This window comes from Rana temporaria, chromosome 3 (genome assembly GCF_905171775.1).
Source record: "Rana temporaria chromosome 3, aRanTem1.1, whole genome shotgun sequence".
In the NCBI taxonomy this organism is placed as follows: Eukaryota; Metazoa; Chordata; class Amphibia; order Anura; family Ranidae; genus Rana; species Rana temporaria.
Genome location: NC_053491.1, coordinates 369,485,124 through 369,507,979, shown reverse-complemented (window position 1 = coordinate 369,507,979; position 22,856 = coordinate 369,485,124). Strand labels below are relative to the sequence as shown.

The window sequence follows — 22,856 nt, the reverse complement described above, 5'->3', positions numbered from 1 at the left end:
AATCGAAGGGCCAGTTCACACCATAGAAAAGCAGTCCAGATGTTTTTCTGAGTTTCTGAATGCGTGGCAGTGCGTTTTAGATACAGTCCAGTACACCCCCCCTTTTCTTCTTAACCTTAAAAAGGACATGTGTGTTCCAGTGCATTTTTGAAAAAATTGTTTACTTTTTTTTCTGGAATTGAAATGCACTGAAGCGGTAAGCACTGGTGTGAACTGTGCCATTGGAAATCATATAATCCTACTTTTCATGCCTTTTCTGATGCAAAAAAAAAAAACACCCTGGACTGCATGTGGTGTGAACTGGCCATAAATCAAATTAAAGGATAAGTTCACCTTTCATGAAGTGTTATATTTTACATGCATATTCAGTTCAGGATGTAACATGTTATGAAAAGAACCGCCCCCCACTCCGACAACGGATATCCTCTCCCCCCGCTAGCTGTCAAAATACAAAAATAACATGGCCACGTCACTCATTTACATTGCCCTGTGAATGGAAAAACGACAGATGCCGCTAAGGCTCGTAGTTCTCAATGAACTACCACAGGGCCGTGCACATTCTTCCTTCCTGTCAGTGTTTTGGCTTGCCTGTACAAGGTACGAGCAAGCAGATACACTGACAGGTCTGCAGGAGACCTGCATATCGCTGGTGCAATGCTTTAAAGCAGGGATATTCAATTAGCGGACCTCCAGATGTTGCAAAACTACAATTCCCATCATGCCTCTGGGTGTCATGCTTGTGGCTGTCAGAGTCTTGCTATGCCTCATGGGACTTGTAGTTCTGCAACAGCTGGAGGTCCGCTAATTGCATATCCCTGCTTTAAAGGCTCCCAAAACCAAAAATTATAAATGCACATTTTTTTTACCTGCAAAAATCTATCATTTATTTATTTTTGTAAAAAGGTGAACTCCTCCTTTATTGTTTGGTGTGACAACTTTTTGGTTTCAAACCGCCATTAATTGCAAAGTCAGGGGATTTTGTAGGATTAGTTAGGTGTATTAACAATTTATATTAAGCAGGTGCTAATGATCATCACTTTCATATGGAGGCTGAAACACAGCTGTTACCTGAAACAGCCGTGTAGAAAGCTTAAAACTGGGTGAGGAACAGCCAAACTCTGATACTAAAGTAAGGTTGTGGAAGAACGTTTCATGTCACAGGTCATAAACCATGGCAAGACTGAGCACAGCAACAAGACTTGGAGGTTCCTTGAAGTGTGGGGCTGTATCTCTGTAAATGGAGTTGGAGATTTGGTTAGTATCTAATTAGGGCCGAAACAACTAATCGATTAATCGTCAACTAATCGATTATGAAATTAATCGATTACAATTTTCATAATCGATTAATCGGCCAGTAACATAATGGGGTTAAAAAAACTAAAATTAGCCCTTTATAGTACAAAAAAGCAAATCGCTACTGTAAATATCACTTTAACTGTCCCACGGTAAAAAAAATGAACCCCTTACAGTAGCGATTATTTGCTCTTTTTGTACTTATTTTTGTTAACCCCATTATGTTACTAAACATCTCAGGCCCGGGGTCACACCTCTGTTTTTTGGTGCTTTTTGCAGAAACACACTACAGTTCATTTACATGTTTTCCTATGGGACACATTCACATCCATGATTTTTTTTTTTCAGCTGCTGCGTATTTGGAAAGGGCAAGGACTTAACGCAAAACGGTGCGATTTTTTTTTTTTTGGTTCAATATACTTCAATGGAGAAGCTGCAGAAAAGCATGTAATGTGTTTTTTGCGGCAATTTGTGTTTTGTAATCTGCCCAACAACAAATTGGCGCAATTTTTTTTTTAAATAATTTTTTTTTTTAAAGGCTATTATCTGATTAATCGAAACAATAATCTGCCAACTAATCGATTATGAAAATAATCGTTAGTTGCAGCCCTATATCTAATGGTGTCCTCAATGCTGAGAAATAGAGGCAGACACGTATTCATCATGCCATACCACGGAGGGGTGTACTTGGCCCCATATTTATTCTGTAACAGGTCAACGCCCCCAAACATACAGCCAATGTCATTAAGAACTATCTTCAGTGTAAAGAAGGTGTCCTGGAAGCAATGGTTTGGCCCCCACAAAGCCCTGATCTCAGCATCATCCAGTTTGTCAGGTATAACATAAAGAGACAAAAGGATTTGAGGCAGCCTACATCAGATCTGTAACAAATCTGCCCAAGCCTCTATACTGAAAGGAAGTGCAGTGAAATCGGCTTACTTTCTATGTAAACAAACTGCAGAAGAACCGTGAAAGCAGTGCGCTATTATGGATGGTAGTGTCTTTTCCCATAGATCTGTCTGTAGCAGGATTGTTAAGCTGGCCATGCACACAGATTTCTCCACCCACACTGAAAAGCTCATGGAAGAATCTACTCTGCTGACTGTTGTATTCTGATAGCTGGTAACCACGGCTGTCAGAATATTTGAACAGGCTTTGAAGATGATTGGTTGCGGTCACTGTTGGCCAACAATTTCTCCCTTGAACTTTAGCTCAAGTTTGTCAAGCTGGGTGGCAACTAGGAAAATGCGATCCATGTATGGTTAGCTTAAAGTGTCGCTAAACCCACGTCATAAAAAAAAAAATGTAAAAATATCAACAAAAATGCTGTATTACATGCTGTTCATACTCTCTCAGTCACTGAGATTTCTTTCTGTATTCTGCAAAAAAAAAAAACCCGGTTGATCCTTCTGTTCTCTAACTGCACCATGGCCCCAATTCAGCTAGGGATTTTCTAGAGCAGTGTTGGCAGCTCTGCACATGCTCAGTTTTCAGTGAGTTTCAATGCTGAGCATTTCCTCCCCATCACATCTGAGTAGCCCATGTGACTATAGAGTCACACATGTAGGTGTATATACCGTGGTAAAGAACAGCCCACTAACCAGCTAAACACAAAGGAGGTGGGATATTACATGTAGATGAATGAAGGCTTCACCTCCCTCTTATTCTAAGACAGAGGCTGGAGGGGCGTGACACAGACTGTGACAGACAGTAATCCACCCACACCATGTTATTTCCACAAAATAATAAAGACTTAATTTGTATGCCAATTTAAAACAGTTTACTGATATTTACTCTGTATTCCAAAGGCTGTTTTTTTATTTTGAACATGTGACCAACAGAAGAGGACTAGAAGCTTCTTCTGCTTATTTTTCCCTTCAGACAGGCTGAGAAAGAGCTAGGTCACGTGACAGCTGTATATTGATTAGGAAAAATGTACTTTAATTATTTTAATTAAAAAAAAAACTCAGTACCAACATCCATATTCAGAAATAGACGGGGCAATGTAAATTAAAGTAGATGTAAACCCAATTTTTTTTTTTTTAATGTCACATTGTACAGTATAAGATTTCCTATCATATGTGTCCAGTCTTGCCACACGGAGTTAATTCAGCTCTGAGCAATCCTCTTTATCGTTCAGTGAAATACCTTAGTCCATTCCTCCCCCTTGCTGTGAGTGACAGGTTATTTACATATCTCATGCACTAGCCTGGAGACGGGCATTATTTTTTGATTCCCACCCCCACTCCTTTTCTGAAGTCATGTGATTACTTTTCTGGATTTTGACTGGATGTTACTGATCATAGCAGAATTTAGTGTAAGGGGAGTCTACTGCCATCACGACTCCACCCACCGAGCTCCAGACAACTGACCCACCCACAGAATCTGCAGTTTTTCAGGTCTCATAACAGACAGGAGGGGAGACATTTGACAAGCAAGGATACATGCAGGAGGCATGTATATCCTTAAAGATCAGCACTATGGCAGTAGTTTAGAAAAGGATGAGAGTGGGTTTACATCCACTTTAACCTCCTGGGACCCACGCTATAGTCAAATGACGGCTACAGCGCGGATCCCAAAATCCAACAGGATGTCAATTGACTTCCGCCCCTTTGGGCGTTCCCCATGCGCGCTCCAGAGCGTGCAGCGGGGAAACTCTGTGTTGGCCGTGTCCCTTGGACACAGCCAATTACAGATCGCCGCGAACGGCCAATCAGAGTGGCCGTTTGCGATGCGATCTGTGCGGCCAATGAGAGATGATCTCATATGTAAACATACGAGATCATCTCTCATTGCCGTTTTACACAGAGACAGCGGTGCTGTCTCTGGAGAGGAGACCAATCTGTGTCCCTTGTACATAGGGACATAGATCGGTCACCCCCCCCTCCAGTTAGAACACAATGCAGGGATACATTTAACCCCTTCCTCACCCCCTAGTGTTAACCCCTTCAATGCCAGTCACATTTATACTGTAATTAGTGCATATTTATAGCACTGATCGCTGTATAAATGTGAATGACGCCAAAAATGTGTCAAAAGTGTCCGATGTATCCGCCATAACGTCGCAGTCCCAATAAAAATCGCAAATCGCCGCCATTTCTAGTAAAAAAACTAATAATAAAAAATAATAATTCTGTCCCCTATTTTGTAGGTGCTATAACTTTTGCGCAAACCAGTCGCTTATTGCAATTTTTTTTTACCAAAAATATGTAGAAGAATACGTATCGGCCTAAACTGAGAAAAAAAAAATGTTTTTTTTTTTTTTTTTTAAATTGGGATATTTATTATAGCAACAAGTAAAAAATATTGTATTTTTTTCAAAATTGTCGCTCTTTTTTGTTTATAGCGCAAAAAATAAAAACCACACAGGCGATCAAATACCACCAAAAGAAAGCTCTATTTTTCTCTACGACCGCGCAATTGTTAGTTAAAGCGACGCAGTGCCGGAAGCTGAAATTTCACCTGGGCAGGAGGGGGGGGGGGGGGGGTATATGTGCCCAGTAAGCAAGTGGTTAAACAGTGGGGCAGATTCAGATAGAGATACGACAGCGTATCTCCTGATACGCCGTCGTATGTCTGAGTTCCGTCGGTCGGATCTATGCGCCTGATTCATAGAATCAGGTTCCGCATAGATCTCCCTAAGATCCGACAGGTGTAAGTGACTTACACCGTCGGATCTTAGGCTGCAATCTCACGCTGGTCGCTAGGTGGCGCTTCCGTTTGTATACGCGAGGTATATGCAAATGAGGAGTTACGCCGATTCAGAAACGAACGAACGACCGCCGCTTTTTTTTTTGTCGTTTGCGTTCGGGTTTTTCCGGCGTATAGTTACCCCTGCTATATGCGGCGTATCCTATGTTAAGTATGGCCGTCGTTCCCGGGTCGAATTTTAAATTTTTTACGTTGCTTGCGTAAGTCGTTTGTGAATACGGATGGACGTAATTTACGTTCACGTCGAAACCAATGACGTCCTAGCGACGTCATTTGGAGCAATGCACGCTGGGAAATTTAGCGGACGGCGCATGCGCAGTTCGTTCGGCGCGGGGACGCGCCCGATTTAAATTTTACGCGCCCCCTAGCAGCGGAATTTGAATTCCGCCGGGGGATTTACGATATGCCGCCGCAACTTTAGAGGCAAGTGCTTTCTGAATAAAGCACTTGCCTCAAAAACTTGCGGCGGCGTAACGTAAATCATCCGCTGACCTATCTGAATCTGGCCCAGTGTGTTTATTATCACTTTAATCCACCAGATGAGCTTTCCATCTCCTGGGTTTAGCTTTGGATTCCAGCTATCATTGGCATCACCAAACCCCAGCAGAGCTGTCAACAGTGAAATGGCAACAGTGATCTTCAGCACCAGAAGGGCTCAGAATCCAAGGAATTTTCCCAAGACTTTGAAATCAATTAGAGGAAGAAACAGGGACTCGCAGGCACAGCAAAGTAAGGAGAGAAATGTAAAAGGATCCTTTGCCAAGTTCTTTGAAAAGTTAAAGGTTCCAAGGCTGTCATCCTAATCCTGGCCTACTTAATTATTTAAATTAATCTAACCTAGAACAAACATGCCATGTAAAGTATTCAGACTTCACTAGATCTATGCTTGTTCCAGCTCAGTGATTTTCTAAATTGTAAAATCCAGAACAAGAACACATCTCTGGAAACTCCCACCTTTAATATTAGTGCAAAGTGTATTTTTTTTTTCCCTATAAAAATAACAAACATGTTATATTTACCTTCTCTGTTGCAGTGGATTTGCACAGAGCAACCCGGATCCTCCTCTTCTGTGATCCTGGCCCTCCCACCTGTTGGGTGCTACCACAGCAAGCAGCTTGCTATGGGGGAGCAGAGTCACAGTTCTGTGTCCATTCAGACACTGAGCCCTGTCCCCATCCCCTCTATCTCCTAATTGACTAGCTGAATTTTATTGATGGCACCCAATATTGCCACTGCTGTGTCTCAGCCAATCAGGAGGGAGAATCTCAGACAGCTGAGACACTCGTGGACATCACTGCACAGAGAGGGACCTCAGATAAGTATTGGGGGGGGGGGGGCGCTGCTGCTTTTTTATCTTAATGCATTAGGATAAAATCTCTTTAACCACTTAAGGACCGCCCGCCACACGATGATATACGTCGGCAGAATGGAACGGCTGGGCACAGGGACGTATATATACCCCGTTCTTCTCTGTAGCAATGTCAATGATCGTCTGTTCCCTGATATAGGGATCGCTGATCGCCGCCATTAGTAGTAAAAAAAAAAAATTATTATTAATACAAATGCCATAAAATTATCCCCTATTTTGTAAACGCTATAAATTTGGCACAAACCAATCAAAATTGTTGCTATATTTTTGTTTATAGTGCAAAAACTAAAAACCGCAGAGGTGATCAAATACCACCAAAAGAAAGCTCTATTTGTGGGGAAAAAGACGCCAATTTTGTTTGGGAGCCACGTCGCACGACCACGCAATTGTCAGTTAAAGCGACGCAGTGCCGAATCGCAAAAAGGTGCAAGGTCCTTAACCTGCATGTTGGTCCGGGTCTTCACCGGTTAACCACGTAAGCCCCAGACCATTATGCAGGTAAAAGGACCAGGCCCCTTTTTGCGATTCGGCACTGCGTCGCTTTAACTGACAATTGCGCGGTCGTGCGACGTGGCTCCCAAACAAAATTGACGTCCTTTTTTCCCCCCACAAATAGAGCTTTATTTTGGAAGTATTTGATCACCTCTGCGTTTTTTTTTTTTGCGCTATTAATAAAAATAGAGCGACAATTAAAAAAAAATCTATATTTTTAACTTTTTGCTATAACAAATATCCCCAAAAAATATATAATTTTTTTTCCCCCTCAATTTAGGCCGGTATTCTTATATATATTCTTGGTAAAGAAAAAAAAAATCGCAATAAGCGTTTGCTTGGTTTGCGCAAAAGTTATAGCGTTTACAAAATAGGGGATAGTTTTATAGGATTTTTTTACTAGTAATGGTGGCGATCAGCGATTTTTTTCGTGACTGCGACATTTCGGACACTTTTGACACTATTTTGGGACCATTGTCAAAGTGCTATAAAAATGCACTGATTACTGTGAAAACTGGCAGTGAAGGGGTTAACCTGTAGGGGGCACTAAAGGGGTTAAGCGTGTCCTAGTTTGTGTTTATTACTGTAGGGGGGCGTGTGACGCCACTGATCGTCGTTCCCTATGACAGGGAACAGACGATCAGTGACACTCTCACTAGGAAGCACGGGGAGAGGTTTGTTTACACTTACCTCTCCCGGTTCTTCCTCTCTGTGACCCGATTGCGGGAAACTGGCGGCAATCGGGTCTGCGGTCAGGGAGCACAGGACCGGGTCGCGAGCGCGCCGCCTATCAGTGAAAACATTGAATGCAATAAAATAATTTTGTAAAATGGATTCCCCCTTTCCTGTGCCAAGTGCCATCAGCCAGTCATCTGGTGTTCCAGATTAACCAGCACATTATATTACATTGGCATTTTGTACATAAAGAATCAGTCTGTTTAATACACAATGTGAAGTATTTGGAAAATGTTTGTATTAATGCTGAAATGTTTTTTTAACACTCAACACAGAAATAAAAAACACAAAAAAAAAAATAAAAGACAAAAAACAAAAAAAACACACACAAAAGGTCTCCTGAGCTTTGCATCCTCATTTCTTCGAAAAACAGAGTCAAATGGCTGTCAAATAATTTTTCGGTGATTATTCATGAATCTGCTACATTGATTCACTACAGATCATTTTTCAAAAACCTGCTGCAGTACCATCAAATTAGCCTCACCCACATCCTGCCAAATTAGAAAAAGTCTGAGACTTGGAAATGACAGATGACTTTCCTATAATAAAAGAAATAGAAATGGAGGCTTTTATAAGTGAAGCCTGGTGAACTTCGGGCCACAGCATATAAAAGGAAATCTGTGGAATATTGAGGAAAGAATAAGCAACAGAATTCTGAGATTAATGCTGGCCATACACTACAAGTAAAATCAGCCAAACCCATTTTCAAAAAAAACGAACATTCGGACGCAAGCGTAAACAATGGTGCCATCATGTAATGACCGATAAATCGTTCAGTAGACATAAATGGATATATTTTTTGTTCGTTTTTTTACATATACCTAGTGCAAACAGTTCGAATGGGAAGCACATTAACCTTTCAATTTATCCAAATTTGTCCTTCGTTTATTTGGCTCAAAAGTGCCCCAACGATTTTCGATTTTGTGCCAATTAACTGTCCGAAAAACGAACGAACTGGCCAAATGAGCGAATTTCGAACGATTTTTGTATAGTGTATGGCCAGCATTAATCTCAACTGGTTTTCCTCCTCCCGGGGGAAATAAATCCTTTATCCTTTATGCCTTGACTCTTGTAACAGCTGATATGAAGCACAGACTGCCTGCACTTGTTCTAGGAAATCTCCTGCAGAGTGCCCGCAATTTTAATCGCAGATGGCCGATTCTCTTTAAGCGAAGATCTCAGTCAATGACAATAGACTCCTCTTTGATTAATTTGACCTTCTTGGTGACTGGGCTGTCCCCAGTATTTGGCCTTTTGTGTTCAGAGCTCCCCTTTTTAGACCAGGACTTGGAGGACTCTGGTGAACTCTTGATGGGTTTTTTGGATGAAGGAGAAGATTTTATCTGTAAGGAGGATGGAGAAGATTTTATCTTTGAGGAGGATGGAGAAGATTTTATCTGTGAGGATGATGGAGGAGATTTTATCTGTGAGGAGGATGGAGGAGATTTTATCTGTAAAAGAGATTATAATCAGGATTCAGAAACATGAGAAAACATTTAGCTAAATTTTCCCTTTACAGGTGTGTTCTATTAAACGAGGAAAGCAGTTTTCATACAATACAAGCAACATTACATCCTGACACCTGTGCAGTAACTTTTTTCTCTTTATAGTGGAGTTCCGGCCACAATTTTACTTTTTAAATATAAATACCCCTGTAATACACAAGCTTAATGTATTCTAGTAAAGTTAGTCTGTAAACTAAGCTCCGTTTTGTTAGGTTGTTACAGCATTTAGATACTTTATAAAATAGAAATTGACTGGGACCATCTTAAGTGTGTGCATCATGAAGCCAGACTGTATGACTTCCTGGATTTCAGCTTTCCAGATCTCGCACATGCTCAGTGCTGCACAAGCAGTGTAATAGGTTTCAATAGCAACAGGAGTGTCAGAGGAAGTTGCCGCCCCTTATCTATGCAAACCTCTCCTTCCAGGACCTAGTAACTATACTAAATAATTTGTTCCTGTGCAGATATATCTACATAACAAGATTATATATATATCTCTTGTTATATATGTGGTGTGTATACATATACTAGACATGCGCATTGTCAATAAATTCATTTTATTTAGTTCCGTTTCGCATTAGCTGTTATTTCGTATTTCGTGCCCGAAACTCAATTCGGATGCGTTCACTTTTCATAACAATTACCAACATTCGCTATGATGAATTAAAAAATCTGGACGCTTAACCACTTAAGACCCGGACCAAAATGCAGCTAAAGGACCTTGCCCCTTTTTTGCGATTCGGCACTGCGTCGATTTAACTGCCAATTGCGCGGAAGACTTTTGTAAGGAAGAATGGGCAAAGATACCTCAAACAAGAATTGAAAGACTCTTGGCTGGCTACAAAAAGCGTTTACAAGCTGTGATACTTGCCGAAGGGGGCAGTACAAGATATTAACTCTGCAGGGTGCCCAAACTTTTGCAGATGCTATTTTTTTGTTTTCTGTAATCATGACCATTTTTCATGACGAGAAAAACGACGACGTGAAAAACGTAGAGAAAAAAAATAGAGCAGGTTCAACATTTTTAATGCCCATTTTTCTCGTCGAGAAAAATGCTCTGGAGCCTACACACGATTGTTTTAATGACCAATTTAAAAAATGGCATTTTTCCATGACATGAAAAACGGCCGTGTGTACGCGGCATAAGGCCAGCTTTAAGAAATCCTCTACTTGGGGCTGCCATAGCCGACATGTTCTGAAAATGCTAATCCAATGGCTGCAATAATAAGTCACTGATTTGGAAAAAACCTATACAAGGAGATTTGACCTCAAATGCTGCACACTTGTTTACAAATTCTGAGAGAATGTCAGGTAACTAGCTTTGTCAGGAGAGGTCAGCTTACTACAGCCACCAATTTCCTCCAGATCAAAGCTGAGCCACCCTTACAAGCCACTTCTACATATATTCCTATAGTGGTGGCACTCTTCACCTAAAATATACAAAGCTAGTAATGAGCAGTCAGACTTCCCAGTGTGGCTGCACCTAGCATCTGTTTTCTGAATCAGAACAGTTACCAGGGGCCCCTCTTATCATACATTGGTTAAAAAAACAGAATCCAGGAGCCCTATTATAACAAACCTTGATTGAGGTCCTCATCTGTAGGGTGATGGAATGCTTTTCATTTCTAAGCAGGTTCGCTTTGGGTCCTGTCTTTATGTAGGATATGGTGGCGTACGCTGTGAAGCTGAAGTCTTCCCTGCAGGAAAAAGGCAAATAATGCATGAGACCATCCCTGACACTGCCCAGCAACAAAGGAGACCCAAACATGGCTGTGTTCACATATGTCAGACTCAGATCAGCCCCTGCTGTAGCCTCTCAACTTGTGACCGTGGAAATTCTTACTCTTTCCCACAGCAGACTGAGGATTTTATCCCAACCTAGGCTAAGTCACTGGCTGGAGCTCAAGCATGGCCTTTTATTGATAAAAGGTGGAGCTATTCTGAAAAAGGATGCTCAGGTTGTATATTGTGACATGTCAGGAACTAATTTTGTCATTGTTAAATATATTTGCTATAGTGCTTTCCATAGAATAATCAGTTAATTTCCAATATATTTAGTATAATGCTTCTGTACAGTCAAAGTAAATTTCTTTGATGTTATATGGCATGCTTTGTTTAGCATGCACATTTATGGTTTTGCAGAAACGGCACACCACAGCTGCCCTGGTTTCATTTCTTTTGGCTGCAGTTCCAATACTGACCACTCTACCTGGCGCCACATAGTTAAAAGGAGTTATAAAAGGAAAACATTTTTTTTGCTGAAATGACTGTTTACAGGGTATAGAGACATAATAGTTAACCGATTCCTTTTAAAATTGATTAAAAATAGATACAAATCAATCATATAATGTACCTCTAGTTTTGTTTTTGCATCTAATTTCGTTTTTGCATGTTATCCTGCCTCTGTGCATGTACAGAGCCATAGAGCAGTGATGGTTTGGAAAATGAAACTAGAATCTCCCAGTACTGTGGTCATCAGGAAACAGACAACCAGGAAGTGTCCAGAACAGAGAAGAATTACAGCAACATCAGAGCAAAAACGAACAATGAGGACATGAAACCAGGACTGCACTAAGGTAAAGGAAGCTTATTAGCTAAAAAAAAAAAAAAAAAATTCCTTTAGTGACCCTTTAAGTGTTTGCACTGCATGGGTTAAAATGTGGCCACCCAAGCCACTGGAAATCCGCCCTATCCCTCCCTATGGTAGGGGTTGGGTTTGTATGATTAGCCAGTGGCACCTTCTGCACAGCTGTCATCAACAGATGACTAGCAGTGAAGCCATGACAGGCTTCATTACGCGGTGCACTCTTTTGGACGGCCGTGAGTGATGTCGGACGGTCAGTAGGACTTTCCGACGTCACCCGAGCGGGATGCATATAAACAAACCGCATGTCACTCTCCAGGTGCTTAGGAGAGTGTTCAAGCGGAACGCACGGCTCAGCACTTGATATTACCACCTACCATCGGTAACGGTTTACTTTTAGGAATTTCTTGGAAGGTAGGCCCAGATACCAAATCAGCATTTGGGATGATGTTTTCTTGTTCTTATGCTTTAATTACAGTCCATCAAGATTGTTTTATGTCTTGATTAGATTTGCCAGTGTAGGACTGGGCTACAGTTCTCGGTGCAATTTACTCTGCTCACCGTTTTTGGATTCACCAACATCACCGCCTCACGCTGTATGCAAACCATTACAGGTAGATATTAGCACACCTGTTTGTGCTTGAATTCCTTGTTGATAAGGCCATTTAATTGCCAATTCTGGTATTTTTTGCTAAATCGAGCTACCTTAATTGCAAAAATATTACATGAATATTCCTTCACAGATGGTACTTATTATTTGGGGAATTATCCCTATTCCATGGGGCTTCCGGGCAGTTTCTTCCTTTTGAAAGAACTATACGGTAAGCGTGCTTTAGGATGGTGATTTTATTCATTCATCTTGGCTTTTCTTTAATAACAAACTTAATTGAACTTTGGTATATATTATTTTTAGAGCTATCCGTTGCATCTCCATTTTCTGCCCATCAGTGTCAAACACTTGGCTTGCAATTTGTGGCAAATCCAGGAAGTTGGGGTCCAAATTTTCTCCCCTTATATTATCACAAAAAGGGTGATATATAGCCAGGCTCTGTGGTGTGCATCAGGGCAGCCATTTTCAATTCCAATCAAAGCACCATTTATTGGTGAGTATGTATATACAAAAACAAATACAAATGATGATGTCTCGCTATCTATATGAAAAGGCAAAATAATCGGTCTTTTTGCTTTACTGTACAGATTCACTCTATATTCTAATTAAAGTCTATTTACTCTCTTTAAAGGCTCCTGAAGAAGCAATATATTTGAAATCGCGAAACATGTTGAGCTTCTTTTAAAGCTATAAGGATCCATCTGGTTTAGTCCAGGAATCAATACTCTACCCAGCGTGGGATCTGTTTTGACATTACAGCTCCACAAACAAGTTCTGAGGCTATTGAGTACAATCTCTGGAAGACCCTTTGGTCCTTTTTCTATGTATAGTGTTATTATGTTTTATAGATGTATCAATGTGTTTATCTATGCATTATTAAAATAATTTTTTATCTCATTTCAATGTGCCTATAAAGTCCATCTTTTCTTTGAAAAAATGTTATTTAAATTCTCTTTTTCTTAAACCCATATATATAGGATGTGGCACTTATTTTCTTAAATGGTATTTGATTACCACCCTAGGGCATTTGTAATCAACTCAAAATCATATCAGGAACTCATGTAGACTTGTAAAGTTAGTGACAGGTCCACTTAACAGTACACATTACACAAAAGATAACATGACGGGGGTTGTACATTCGCATGATCAATTTCCCAAAACATCAATATTTGTGAACTTCCTACAGAAGATGAACCCCGATATAATAAAATTATAAGCTTTCTTCTCCTCACCTTATATATTTCTGCAGCAGGAGGTGGGCGATGATCCTCTCCAATTCTATACGTGGGAGCCGCGGGGGGAGGACTTGAGAGACACGCAGTTTGGTAACTCCTTTCCCCATCCAGGCGTCGATAAGCTTCAGTGGGGTGAGCTTCTCATCCATCTGATCGGCTTGTTCCAAGATCTTCAGGATGTCTCTGCAGTAATCCATCACGTCCACATGGTCATAAGCTAGACAGAGAAAAGATACTCTTTAGCCCCAACTTTCTCTCACATGACAGTGTTTTTGTGTTTGTCCCATTCCATTTAAACATGAATCAAATTTTTATTCTGCCATTTATGTTTTGTAGCTGTCTGGCCCTTTAGCTAAATCCTGATGATCAAAGTTCATCCAATTGAACTGCAGATGAATAAACAAAGTACATGAAACAAAAAAATTAAATAAAAAAGGGAAGGAAGTTTTGACTTCCTATACCTGTAAATTCCCTTTTCTTCATCTCTGATAAAATTTTGTAAATAAGTAGGTCTTCTCCTTCACTGATGTGACTGCACTAACTGGCACTAATGGACACTAATATGCAGCAATGATGGGCACTGATAGGCAGCACTGATGGGCTGTAGTCATTTCTCATAACTGAGGTCCTATGGCCCCCTTATTAGCTTTGTTGCCTTTCTCTGGACTCTCTCCAGTTCCAGCACATCCTTTCTGATGACTGATGACCATAACTGGATGGAATACCCGAGATGTGGCTAAACCAAGCCAGAGTTTTGCAACGTGGTAGAATGATAGTTTTATCTCTGAGTAGATCCCCTTGTTAATGCATGCTAGCTTTGCTTGCTGCAGCTTGGCATTGTATGTTATGTCTGAGCCTGTAATCTACCCACAGAACTTTTTCCTTCCTCAGGTGTTATTGTGACCGGAGGTTCTGACAGCTGGACATTTAGGAGGCAATTTAATTTTCTCCTGCGGGAGGAAGATTCTGGCTTGGGCGTGTCCAAGATTAGATACAGACATTGAAAGTTGATTATCCAGCCAAAAGTTTGAAGGCACTGGATGGTCTTTTGGATGTCAGCAGACAAGGTCTTGGCTGAGAAGTCCTTCAATAGGAGGTCATCCAGGTAACCTGTGACAGGAGTGATCTGGGTTTGTAAAAGAGTTATAAGCAGGACAAGCATTTTTGGGAACACTTGGGGTGCAGAAGAGAGCCTAAATGGTAGTACCACAAACAGGAAGTGCAGTCTCCTGCAACAAAATGCAGGACGTGCTAGAGCGATATGGAAATATGGAGACAGGCTTCTTGTATGTCTACTGATGCAAGAACTTTCCCTTGTTGAGGGAAGCAATTACAGATCTTGTGGATTTCATCCAGAATTTTGGTACAAAAAAAAAAAAAAAACACACCACACCTGTTAAGGAATTGCATTCCCCCCATTTGGTTTTGGGACTGAAAATAGGTTTGAATAGAAACCTTAAAATCCTGAAGGAACTGATACAACCACCCGCTGTGCCAATGAATGCTGGTGCCCTTCTTTGTGAGGGCTTCTAGTGAAAGCTTGGTGGGCAAGAGTTTTTGACAAAATGATTTGTTAAGCCTTGAGGTAGATACCTGGGGGGGGGCGGGATAGAAAGTAGGAGAAGTAGAAGCAGAAGTAGAAGCAGAAGTAGGAGACCTAGGCTCTTTCTTATGGGGTAGGAGTACATTTCCCACAGTTACTTCCTTGATTAATTTGTCAAAGGATTGCCCAAAGAGGCATTTGCAATCAAATGATTTGCATCCAAGATGTTTTACACAAGCATACACTTTAATAAAAGTTTTTGGACTTATGTAGTACTACCAGTGTCCACAAATGGTTAAGCAAAACAGCCACCAAAAACGCAACAATCTCCCTATTTCTCTTTCTCCAAGTATCCCCTGACAAATGGAATCTGAATGCTATGGGAAACAATAGTATAAGCTTGAGCTGTGGCAGAGAACCAGCTGTGTAGTCTGAATAGCTATATGGACAAGAAGGATTCCTTACTCTTGCTGGAATTGCAGTTATCACACATCTTATTGCATTGTGCAGAGTCCCAGACTTCATCAAAGTGTTGAGCGATCTGGACACGTCTGCACCTACACAAAAAAAAAAAAAAAATCACATTATTTTACATCATTCTACAGTACACTATGAAAAACATTTATAGATGGCACAAAACTCTCTATGGATCGTTCAGCTTCAAATTATAGTTCACAGTCACTGGAGAGTTGAAAATAAATCCACAGTTTTATAGAGAATCGTAATTTTCAAGCAATATCCAACCAGAAGCTGTTCAAATGGTGAATCCTTGCAGGGAGGATCCATGATCTGCACACATCAGTGCTCAGCAGTTAATGATTAGGCCTAGCACTCATCAGTGCACTGTGCTTTCCGACAAAACCCTATGCAGTGCTAGATCATGTGTTCATAGAAACCACATCAATGATGCAGCACTTTTACCACAAGTTACAGTTGTGTAGTCCAAACACACTCAGATCACTCCACCCTTTTCTACTTTTAGCTCGGCTCCTGATGAAAACTTGTAACCATACACCCATGGGGCCAAATACCATGGGGTTATATTACTTCAAATTTTCTGTACATTTTTAAATTTTCTGTCTCTGTACATTGAACTACAGCTACTGAGATCCATAAATAACAGGCCTTCCTCCTAACAGAAGAGCGAAGGAGAGCCAAAGAAAAAAAAAAAGAAAAAAGGGAAATGAGAGCCCCATCTCCGGGCAGGTTGTCAGAATACCAAATAGTCACAAAATATTTCACACCACTACAGAGCTCTAGAGAATCTCACATCTCCGTCTTTTCAGGCAATACATGTCTTACATAAAAGGTTCGGACACATCCCTATAGTGCTTTAGGGTGCCTGTCCCTCCTTATTTTCAGCACAGTGCCAGAGAGACTGCCCATCATAGTGATGGGTGAAAATAAATATATAGGGGTTAAGAGCAACGTCCGCCAATATCTAAAAAAGTGATGGTGGGCAGAAGATGGGTGCTGCAGGTGTGGGCTCCCCCAGATACTGCACTTAATAACATAATACACCTGGAACAAGCAATCAGACATTGAAGTTCAAGTATCTGCTCTTTATACCGGTTTGGGTGAAGTTACTCAAACTATTAAAGCCACCAGATCAGCATGACAGCTGCACAGGTTTCCTTTATCCGCTTGCTGGCAATTTTTTTGGGGTTAGTGGCATGGTGAAGGAAAAAAAGGAATTTTGCTCATAAATAATATATGCACACATGTGAAACGTAAAGTTGATCTCTGGGATCTGCTCACTTTGTATGCCTAGGCCCCTCTCCCCAACAATAAAAACACTGAAATAGTTTAATGCTTTTACTTTTCGTTTAAATCACGATTTTAATTCCTATTAAGTAACTGGCTCCTTTGGGAAAATGTGACTTTCACCCTATAATTCAATGGGAACGCACAACATGGTAGGCGTGTATGCAGGTGGAGCTCAGTGCTGTTTCTAGATTAGATGTAAATTCTCACATAGCCAGCCTCTCGCCCACATAACCTACCCGCTGCTATCTGTGTCTATGAGGGACAGTACCATGCTGATGAGAACAGCTAAGGGGCATTTCTGACAATCAATGCATGCAAGGGTGTCATTACTGGGTGCTGTGCCAATTACACCTGCCCACAAAATAAGCATGACGTAAGCATGCATGCTTCTCTTTCTATAGACAACGAAGAGGAAATGCATGCATTGGCTGTGAACGCTGTATAAACTGTACGTAGTATCAACTACATACAGTATTACAGCATCTTGTTCCTGTAGCGTACATGAACTTCTAGTACCGCTCCTGAAAAAAAATCAAGTCAGTCTGAGTGCTGCACAGCAATTAACAGGAAGCCTTGTATTTTGTGAATAAATATAAGGCTTACTCTGATTGGGTAAGGTGGAGAGGCGGGTAGATGATGTCATGATCTCCATCTCAGCCAATCAAAGAAAGCATTCTGTTCTTTCACAATATACAAAGCTTCCAGTGAATGGCTGAGTAGCCATATTTGTTTCCCGGGAGCGGGACAGGAAGTTCACATCCCACTGGCGGAACGCAGCACAGTACACTGTATGTACCTGATGCTACATACAGTTTATACAGCGCACAAAGCCACTGCATATGTTAGTGAAAGAAATTGTTTCTTTAGACCAGTTTGGTCCAAACAAAATAACTATTTCAGTTCACTAAATACTGGAGTTAGGCTTTAAAGTTTAACTCCAAGCTTGTTGAGAAAAATAAAAATCCCCTTCCGCTTGATCAATGTATATTGCAGGTATTTTAACAAACTTTGTTGTAGATTCCTACCAAATTCTGCTCCGAATTAAAAGCGGTTTGTCCTTTAGATATTTATATATAAGATTCTGAATTGGAGTGACATTCATTTTAATCAGCTGGTACGCTTGGAGTTTGCACTCCAAGGGCACTGCCCAATTTCACCTTCGAGGTGTTCTGTGTGGGAAGTCTCTGTGAAGTCATGTGTCCCCTGGTAATACAGTAACAGAAGAAGGGGGAGATACAAATATAGAATATAAAAGTTATAAACTTTAGCCAATAACCTGCATAAACGCACCTAGTAAGGTCCTGGCAGTACTGAACCATCTCATAGAGCTTCTGCTGACCAACGTTCTCCATAACAACCATTGTACTGATTCGGAAAATGTCACCAAACCCATAATATAATATACAGTCGGCTCGACTGTCATCCCGACCTGTGAGATAAAAAAAAAAAAAAAGGGACACATAAGGTCACATGACTAGTGCACCATACAACCAAGATGACAAAGAAAGAAGAAATGCAAGAGGCTTATATTATGTTCAAAACATGTACAAATGTATTTTTATGTGTAATAATTTCCGGTTTTAGGTGGCAAAATTATTTACCTGCTCGTCCACTCTCCTGGTAATAATTTTCCATTGATTTACTCATCGAGTGATGAATGACAAACCGCACATTTGGCTTATCAATCCCCATCCCGAAAGCCACTGTGGCCACAACCACCTGAGAGAAAAGAAAAGATTAAAGGGTCAATACATATAAAAGTGATAGGCCACCTATAGGTGGAGTTCAGTGGGCTAAGCTGTGGCCTTATGTGTTTTGGATACTTCAGTGGTGGTTCATTAGGCTCTTTTATCATCCTTCTTAAAGTGGTACTGTGTGTGGTACACCAGCGCTTTGTGCATCTATGGACAGATACAGCCCGGCTCAGGACCCAATAGGATTGTGCATGAGCGGGTGCCTCCTTAGCACCGAGCTTGCTACAGAAAGCACCTGAAGGAGGGAGGAGACAAGAGCACCCGCAGGAACTTCCAGAAGAGGAGAAAAGTGGCCTGTGTAACATTGCACAGAGAAGGCAAGTATAAGCTTGGTTTTTAACTTTGTTTTGCCTTCAGTATCACATTAGGGCTTTAGGTTTCCTACTAACAACAGCTCATAAAATTTGTGGGGACATCTGTCAACCTACCAAAGCCCAATATTACTAAACATAGATTATTACAATGTATATTCAGGTTGTTACAATCGGACTACACCTGAATCTTATTCTCAGTCCAGCAAGTGTGGACTTTCGTCTTGTCACGTGGTTCCATGTTGGCATGGTATGTTCCTGCTCGAATTCCCAGTTTTTGTAAACTTATAGTGACGTGTTCGCAATCTTTCTGAGAAAAACAGTATATAACGCCTGCAGAAAAGGGAGAAGATATAAAAAAAAAAAAAAAAAAAAAAAAAAAAAAAAAGATTTGGATTAATTTACTATGGATCTGAAACATTCACACAAATTGTGTGGCTATTCACCTAAATTATCCCACCGTGCAGATAAAATAGGTAAAATAAGTAAAGGCTTTTCTTAATGGTGTGAACAGTCTCAAAACCTTTAATAAACACACTTCAGTAGGTCTGGCTAGCCAATATACACAATGAAAGGAAAAAAAAAGCTATAAACATAGAATTGCCCCCCCCCCCATTATGGCCTCATTCACAATGGGACGTTTTTAACGCTGCTGTTGGGGGGTGTTTAATGCATGATGACAGCATATGTGTCCATGCACATGGGCGTTTAGCAGCAGGGGTGGTTGGACAAGAAAAAAAAGATTAAAACAAAAAAAAAAAAAAAAAACACACTACCAGCACATTCAGGAGCAGTGGGGTTTTGGCAGAAAAAACACTTGATGTGTGTAAATGCATCTAAACGCATGTTAACGCTAGGGACTTTTAGTAGCACTTGAGTGTTTATTAATTTCAATGTTATTCTAGCCATTAAATTAATTACTGCCCAAGCCCTTGAGGTGTTTACATTTGCTTAAAAGCATCAAGCATTTTTTCTGCCACAACGCTGCTGCCAGGAGAAAGGTGTCTAAGAGAGACAGGCAAAGCGTGCATTAGGCCTAAAACGGTCTTTTGTTTAATAAGAATGGGGAATTGAATACAAACCATAATGAAAAATGTCAGAAAAGGCGTCCTCCCTCCACTGAAAAAAAATTCAACTAGCAAAATGTCCAAAAATGCGACCAAAGATTATAAACTATAATTCTCCCAGGCTGAGATAACAATTAGGTTCACAATTACAAATCTATACCTCCAGCCAGGGCTGTGGAGTCGGAGTCGGGGGAAATTTTGGGTACCTGGAGTCGGAGTCGGCAAACAATGCACCGACTCCGACTCCTACTAAATTTAGATTGGAATAAAAAAAAAAAAAAAAAAGCAAGTTTAAATGTCCCAATTCACAAAAAGTTATAATTAATGACTTCTCTACTGTAAGAATAAAGACCAATGCATGCAGTGCCTCACGTAACGGCAAAACGAACACGTTAAGTGACCGTGAAGAAGCTTTTCATGTGCTTCACTATATGACATGCAACGCACAATTAGGAGCTGCAATACTTCTACTTTCCATAGTGTTGTGTTTTGCTTTTACAGGGAACGCAGCGTCCATGTGTAACCTAGCCTCTCACTGATAAGGGATTAAATAAATATGTTTTTTGCAGGACTAGAGAGTCCTAAAAATAATAAAGTCTGACTTAAGAGCCTCTATGAAAGAGGATCTGGCAGAGGCAATTCTCTTCCTTAGAACTCTACATTGAATTGATTTGCATTTGCTAAGCCTATAACTACATTTCAAGATTAATATAAACCATTTCTAGGTTTTACAGATTTTGTTTTTGGTTCATTATAGATAAGCTTTGTTTTTGTTCTAAAACAACCAAATAATGTGGTTTGTATTTTTGAACTGGTAAAGATCCTGTTCCTGATGTTTATGCCTGCTGCTACTATCCAGCCACTTGATTGTTTTCATTGTGTTTGTCTTTTGCTTAAACTGTGCAATACAGTAGACTGTTGGCTTCCCAGCCAGTAGTCCTGTGGTAGGTTGCGTTTCTTTCCCTCAAGGAATGTATAAAATACATTTGCATATTAATACAGAGGAGTCGGGGAGTCGGAGTCGTAAGTACATAAAACTGAGGAGTCGGAACATCTATCTACGGACTCCACAGCCCTGCCTCCAGCAGTCATGTTTTTTTTGCAACTTTGCCAGGCTATAATAAGAAGTCTGAGCAGTGTATGTTAAAATGTTGAACCAGATTAAATACTTATAGGATCCCTAATAGGTAAAGTGATCACGCTTCTTTACAAAAAGAACAAATGTAAAGATTTCCTTTTAGGTAAGCAACGTAGCGTAGACCACTTGCACTCGGGGTGTCTAGCTGCTGAGTGTAATCCCTACATTTTAATGCGCTTGTGAAGCACAGTTGCAGCATTTGGTTGCCTGCAGCCTGTCAAAGTCAATGGCAAGCTAAATAACGTACGGCTGGACAGGGCTGAACACTGTACCAGATGGCACATGCATTTAGGGTGCAGTACATTCAGGGATGAATGCCTGAAAACAGAGGTATTCTGCAAATAGGGAATTTGTCCCTGAACACATAGAGCCTCCCGTTGCACTAAATCGCTGGGATTGCATGCATAGCAGCTAGATGCCCCATGTGCAAAGGGCCTTATACCGCGTACACACGATCGTTTTTCGGGTTATAAAAAATGGGCAATTTTTTTTCCGAACATGCTCTATTTTTTCACGACGTTTTTAACGTTGTCGTTTTTCGGGTTGTAAAAAATGGTCGTGTGTGGGCTTTAACGACGTGAAAAAAACACGCATTCTCAGAAGCAAGTTATGAGACGGAGCGCTCGTTCTGGTAAAACTACCATTCGTAATGGAGTAAGCACAATTATCACGCTGTAACAGACAGAAAAGCGTGAATCGTCTTTTACTAACACTAAATCAGCTAAAGCAGCCCAAAGGGTGGCGTCATCCGCATGGAACTTCCCCTTTATAGTGCCGTCATACGTGTTGTACGTCACCGCGCTTTGCTAGAGCATTTTTTTTTCACGATCGTGTGTAGGCAAGGCCGTTTTAATGATCGGGTTGAAAAAAACGTTTTTTCTAGAACCCGAAAAACGGTCGTGTGTACGCGGCATCAGAGTTATTGACATTTATGAACGCTGCCAATTTGGCCTGCAAATTCACACACTAGCTACCTATGCAAAATGGTTAAAGAGTTACTAAAATCAGTCTGTATATGCAGTATTTACTAAAATAATTGCATGTTCTGTATACTGTGGGAGACCAGATATTGTGAATGCAGGCTCCTGGGTTAAGAAACACTTAAAGGCAGAATATAAAAGCTGACGTTTGATCTGTTCCCTGGATCCTCCTTGCCCCCCTCATCAACATGCTAATGAAGTTTTAAAATAAAACCCTTCTCCATTTTAATTACAGTGAAACCTTGGATTACGAGCATAATCCGTTCCAGGAGAATGCTTGTAATCCAAAGCACTCGCATATCAAAGAGAGTTACCCCATAGAAGTCAATGGAAACAAAAATAATTCCTTTGCATTGACTTCTATGGCATGCAATACTGCATGTGGGCAAAGGTGGGGGGTGCCGGAGAGCCTCAGAAACACTCGGAAAGGCCCGGGAAAGTTTGGCTGAACTTGGAAAACCTTGAAAAGGCTTGGGAACTGAGCATTTCCGAGTTTTTCAGAACGGCTCTGGTGCCACCCCACCTCAGGCCATACGTGGTACTGCACACCGCTGTGGCTTGAATCCTACTCGTTTTGCTTGTTTAAAAAAAAAAAAACACAAACACACGTTAACCGCAACACTCGCAATCCGAGGTTTGACTGTACATACCTTAATATGCAGATCATGGCTGGTGGGAGGTTCTTGTAGGGTGTTATACATAGCTTTCTGAAAACATTACAGTACTCTGCCTCAGTGCTTCTCTCAAGAGCCCTCATTCCTG

General features: G+C 40.8%; 1 protein-coding gene across 3 annotated transcripts in view; it reads right to left on the bottom strand.

Moving 5' to 3' along the window:
• Positions 1-7,811: 7,811 nt before the first annotated feature.
• RECQL (RecQ like helicase) overlaps positions 7,812-22,856 on the bottom strand; it is a 32,917-nt gene continuing 17,872 nt past the window's right edge. For 2 of the 3 annotated variants that reach the window (XM_040345445.1, XM_040345446.1), the window contains exons 9-15: positions 19,094-19,242; positions 18,446-18,563; positions 18,135-18,273; positions 15,543-15,634; positions 13,532-13,751; positions 10,685-10,802; positions 7,812-9,051 (exon numbers count right to left, since the gene is read on the bottom strand). In XM_040345445.1, coding sequence (XP_040201379.1) covers positions 8,779-9,051; positions 10,685-10,802; positions 13,532-13,751; positions 15,543-15,634; positions 18,135-18,273; positions 18,446-18,563; positions 19,094-19,242 — 1,109 coding nt within the window. In that variant the 3' untranslated portion in view covers positions 7,812-8,778. The remainder of the gene's footprint in view (positions 9,052-10,684; positions 10,803-13,531; positions 13,752-15,542; positions 15,635-18,134; positions 18,274-18,445; positions 18,564-19,093; positions 19,243-22,856) is intronic. The other variant, XM_040345447.1, reaches the window with a different exon arrangement.